This window comes from Rhagoletis pomonella, unplaced genomic scaffold, assembly GCF_013731165.1.
Source record: "Rhagoletis pomonella isolate Grant_MI unplaced genomic scaffold, Rhpom_1.0 Rhpom_scaffold_07655, whole genome shotgun sequence".
Lineage (NCBI taxonomy): Eukaryota > Metazoa > Arthropoda > Insecta > Diptera > Tephritidae > Rhagoletis > Rhagoletis pomonella.
In genome coordinates this window covers 1-5,860 of record NW_023466183.1, presented here as the reverse complement: position 1 = coordinate 5,860, position 5,860 = coordinate 1, and the positions used below count along the sequence as shown (strand labels likewise).

General features: G+C 40.7%; 1 protein-coding gene across 1 annotated transcript; it reads left to right on the top strand.

Annotated features, from left to right (window-relative positions):
* Window positions 1–2,398: 2,398 nt before the first annotated feature.
* LOC118755853 lies at window positions 2,399–3,913 on the top strand (the record flags this gene model as incomplete). The annotated part of the gene is made up of 2 exons (XM_036490662.1): window positions 2,399–2,545; window positions 2,840–3,913. Coding segments are annotated over exons 1-2 (1,221 nt in total), but the record flags the coding sequence as incomplete, so codon positions are not given.
* Window positions 3,914–5,860: the final 1,947 nt, after the last annotated feature.

The following is a 5,860-nucleotide window of genomic DNA, read 5'->3' as shown; positions in this document are numbered from 1 at the left end:
AAGCAGAAGCATCGCAGCTACCAGGCCTCTTCACTACAGGTAATCTCATTGTCACGAGAAGCAAATATTCTTAGTTGTTTAAATAATTTGACGCCAATAAATATTAAAAAATACTAATCCAATTGCGTTTTATATCTTTTCTATTATCTTCAATAAAACCACGGGTGCGCTCAATCGAAATCCCTGCGGCGCAACTGGGTTTCTTCATGGTCCATCGGAACCGAGATTTTTAATACAGTCCACATTGAAAGTACCAGCACAACACACTGAGCTTAAACAACGAGCAATTTTTGTTAACCACATCAGCACACCACCGGTTTTTATAATACCAACGCTTTTTATCCCTGCGTCAGCGATATTGCCAGTGATTCAGTCAGCTGTGCCACAAACCAGCCAACCGGCAACTACAGCACCAACAAACGCAAACACAACCTCACTCAGCTTTCTTGCTACGACACCTGCTAAATTTGCCAGGACACCATCGAGCATACAACACTACAACCACCAAACACCAATCAATTCTAATTCAAGGTACGTGGTTATAATTTCAATTGCACTTGTTAGAAAATTCTCAAAAAAAAAAAACGTTTTTAAATTCAATGCGCGTGTGCAAACTAGAATCTCGCGAGTGTTTAAACTGAAAATATACAATTGGAGCATTTAATTTTGAAACCACACTGTTAATAATTGAGGTTAGTCTGTCCGTCCACAAGTGACAACAGCGACCACAATTAGGTGTTCTTGCAATAATAACATATACACACACAGTACTCGTTGGTTTGCTACACATTTTTTTTAGTCTTGGTTCGAATTGCGTCCGCGAACGGCAACCAAAAAATAATTGCACTTTGCAACCACGCGTATATATATACTCACAGCAGGGATCCGTATCAAATAATATTGTTAATGAAGAATTTCGATTTTGTTTAAATTCATAGTCCATAATCATAATCTTCATTTTTCTGATCGTTTTTTCGATGCCCATTTTATTTGGGTTAAATTCTTTTGTATATTTGCGAACACTTTGTTACTGTTACGAGGATACATAACCTCTAAATTTTGTTATTTGCATTGGACCAATTGTAGATTTTCACTAAATCACTACGCATAAGCGATTCAACTCCGTATAATACTGCACATTTTTTAACATATATATTTGCTGCATACGTTGCATACATCAAAGTGGTAAATCTGTATATTAAAATTTGCTGCGTACGTTGCACACATCACGATATTACCACGTTTATTATTTACCCCTTATTGCGTACCTTGCATAGCTTATCAAAGCGCGTAGATATTACTCTGTACAGTTGGGTGGCGAGTCGTCAGTAAACAATAATTCTAGAAGAAAAAGGTTTAGATTTTAATAAAGTGTCGAATATATCTCGCAATACAAACTATTTTCAATCTTTTTAATTCGTTGGATTTCTGGTAAACATTTAAGTGGCAAGTTCCGGTGGGTAAAAATTGGCAACTTCTCTTGCGCATACAACCTCTAATCTTCGATAAGATTAAGTGTGTAAAATCCTATAGATTCTATCTGGGAATTTCAGTTAATACTTCGGTTAGGGTAAACACGTTAAACAATGGATTCGTATATTCTTTTGGCAGCAGCTGTAACAGAGTTCGAATCTGATTACAACAGCATACCCGCCGCAGAAAAAAACAAACATGGTCCTGCTATTCAACAAGATGAGTTAAAAGCTTTGTGGGGAAAAAACTAAGTCAGCTTACGATAAGCTTATCAATGAGGGATTATCTAAGGATGATGCTGAAGCCATAAAAATAGAAGAATAAGATTTCCTTTCAAAGCTATGTTAGGTGCATGTCTGCTATTGGTTCACAGGTTGAAATTCTAACCAAAGCGAACAAAGATGTAGAGGATCAGTCATTCCGGGAGCACAATATCCATCTGCCACCGTGCGATACAGATGTGTTCAAGGGCGACTATCTTTCATGGCCAACTTTCCGAGATATGTTCACAGCCATCTACATCTTAAACAAGCGCCTCACCCCAGTCGAGAAACTAGTTCAACTCAACAATAAAACACAAGGGGAGGCAAAAGACATAGTGCGAAAGTGCCCACTTACCCATGAAGGCTTTTTGACAGCCTGGAAAAACCTATGTGAGCGATACGAAAACAAACGTATCTTAGTTAACACACAATTAAAAGTTTTATTTAGCTTAAATACAGTGGAATCTGAGTGTGGTAGCTCAATTAAAAACCTACAGCGCGAGATTACTAATTGTTTATCGTCCCTAAAGAGTCATCAAATTGACATCTCTAATTGGGACGCAATTATTATATATTTGTGTTCAACGAAGCTTCCAGAAAGTACACTGGCTCTATGGGAACAGACCATAGACCAAAAAACTGACATTCCAAAGTGGGAGGATATGGACAAGTTCCTATCCAATAGATTCCGAACTTTGGAAACTCTAGCTGGGCTAAAGGGTACAACAGCGGCGAAAGCTCCAAAGCACCAGCCCGCACGGCACCACCAGGAAGCTAACACTAAAAGGCTAGGAGCCTTTCAGGCAAGCGTGAGCAAGTTCACCTGCCAAATGTGCCAAACTAATGAGTACAAGTTACGCAACTGTCCACAATTCCTCAACAAAACACCAGCTGATAGAATAGATTTTTTGAAAAGCAAAAAATGGTGCCTGAACTGTCTTAGTACTGGACATACCGTGTCAAGATGCACAAACCCATTTAATTGTACAAAGTGCCACTCGCGACACAACACGCTCCTTCATATTGAGACAGCTCAAACAAAGGCAACGACACTTGGGACCTCTTTAAATTCTGTGACTAATTCTGCATCAACACCCAATCAGGCCCAAGCCAAACGCAATTCAACAAAGTCAAACAAGCATACAAGCAAAAACGTGAAGTCTTGCTATGCGAATACAAACACAGGTTTGTTATTAGGGACAGCACGCGTCAACATTTATCTCAATGGTACGAACTATTCCGCTAGAGCACTTATTGATTCTGGTTCAGAGTGTTCTTTCATCCCTGAAAGACTAAAACACAGAATTCGCCTGCCGTCAAAGCGTATGCATGCCCAAGTTTCGGGCATCACTAATACAACTACGGCGCAGGTTAAAGAAGCGTGCAACATCGAATTGCGGTCTTCGGTTGACCGATTGTTCCGCTTAAATACCTCAGTGCTCATGCTAGCAAAACTGACTGGAAATCTTCCTACTTGCCACATTAGTGCAGTGACTAAGCAAGCATTTCCAGATCTGATTCTAGCGGATAAAAGATTTTTCGTCAATGAACCCGTAGACCTTGTTCTGGGTGGCGACGTATATCCACAAATTATTCTGTGCGGGCTTAAGAAGAACATATTAAACACACTTCTAGCCCAAGAAACAGTATTTGGCTGGATAATAACGGGGCGAACTGATACCACGAATCCAGGAACGAATATCGTCTCATACTACAGCGAAGTTAGTCTGGACAAGCAACTGAGTGCCTTTTTGGAGCTTGAAGAGATTCCAAAGAACAAGAGCCTTGTTGAAGACGACAAGTACTGCGAGGAGCTGTATCAGAAGACAACCATACGAAATAATGAAGGAAAATACATCGTGTCACTACCATTTAGGAAAGATATTCCAGGAAATATTTCCCTAGGCCCATCCCTTAAAAGAGCATGTTCTCAATTTTACCGGAATGAGACACGGCTGGCCAAGGATCCCTACCTGCAAAAGGAATTCAATAGGGTTCTAGCGGAATATGAAACGCTTGGGCATATGTCGAAAATAACAAATCCCATACCCGCAGACTCGTCTGATAATTATTTTCTGCCGCACCACGCTGTTATAAAGGCAGAAAGTACTTCAACGAAAGTACGCGTGGTGTTCAATGCCTCAAGCCCAACGGCGAATGGCAACAGCCTAAATGACGTACTTTTCCCAGGACCAGTACTTCAGTCTGATCTTCCGATATTAATACTCCGTTGGAGACTATACAGATATCTGTTCAACAGTGACATCGAGAAGATGTATAGGCAAATTCTGGTACATAACAACCATACTAAGTATCAGAGGCTAATTTTTCGCACTAACCCGAATGACCCGATCAGTCTGTACGAATTAAAGACTGTCACGTTCGGCATCAATTGTGCTCCTTATCTGGCTATAAGGACACTTTTACAATTAGCTGACGATGTGCAAAGCTCCCATCCAATAGCATCTAACATACTGCGAAAATGCATGTATGTCGACGATGTATTATCTGGTGGACACACTATCGATTCAGCAATAATAGCCAGAGACGAGATATCGGAAGTGTTGCAATCAACCGGTTTTCCACTTCGAAAGTGGACAGCCAATAGCGAGCAAATACTTAATGGCATACCAAAAACAGATCTACTTAGTGAAGATTTTTTTGGCATTTGAAGATACCAGCGCAGTCAAGGCTCTTGGAATAAGATGGAATGCCCATACGGATCTTTTCTATTTTATAGCAAGGCCATTGGAGAAAAGCGATACTGTTACGAAAAGAGCGATACTATCTGCCATTGCTAAACTCTTCGATCCGCTGGGGTGGCTTGCGCCTATCATAATCGTAGCCAAAAATCCTTATGCAAAATATTTTGCTGGAAGGCACAGATTGGGATGAGACTGTGTCTTCGACCACTCTAGACCGATGGCAGAATTTCACCCAACATTATAACGAAATTGATAATATTCGTATACCGCGATGGGTATACTTTTCTCCAACGGATGACATACAAATACACGGATTCTGTGACGCGTCGGAGAAAGCATATGCCGCCTCTGTGTATATGCGTGTCAAAAGAGATAGCAAAGTTTTTATTAACCTGCTTTTGGCAAAAACCAGAGTTGCTCTTGTTAAAACCATATCGCTACCCCGACTGGAACTTTGCGGAGCGGTACTATTGGCGGAAATAGTTGATTCGATAATCAACAATCTCAATTTAGGGCATATCAACATACATCTGTGGACCGATTCAACAATTGTTCTCGCTTGGATTCGCAAGCCTCCGTGTTCATGGTCAACTTTCGTTGCCCATAGAATCACAAAAATTGTAGAGAAAGTCGGAAACAAGAATTGGCTGCATGTGGATTCGGCATCAAATCCAGCAGACTTAGCGAGCCGAGGACTTCCAGCATATGAATTGGTCAACAATTCGTTGTGGTGGCAGGGACCTTCTTGGTTACAAGAAGATAACCCTAAATGGCCCACACAGGAAACAGACTACAGCACAGTAGTTGAGGAAAAAAAGAACGCACGTTTATACAACCAAAGTAAATTATACCGATATTCTTGACCGTTTTTCAGATATTCCGAGAGCTTTGTTATGAGATTCTCTCAAAGAACGCATCGAAATACGAAAGCTTCATTTCAAGAAAAGTCACGCTTAATTTCATCCCATGAAATTAAAGCAACGACACAACGCTTGATAAAAATATATCAACAGAACTATTACAGTGAGGAATACGGGAAATTGAAAGCAGGAAACTCCATCGACTCCAAGAGTGAACTCCTACCGCTTAATCCGTTCATAGATAAAGATGGCATTATTAGGGCTGGTGGGCGTCTTGGGGCGTCTCAGACTTAGCGTATAACGAGCGGCATCCAATAATTCTTCCTTATAACTGCAAGTTGTCCCGTCTAATCGTGTCTTTTATTCACCATGTCTCTTTGCATGGGGAAAATCAACTCATGCTTCGCCTTATCCGAACTCAGTATTGGATCCCCAGAGTTAAAAATCTGATCAAATCCACAATCCATAATTGCAAAGTCTGTACGATATACAAAAAACGTACGCAAACCCAACTTATGGGAATTCTGCCTCAGGAGAGAACCACATTTTCGCGCGCGTT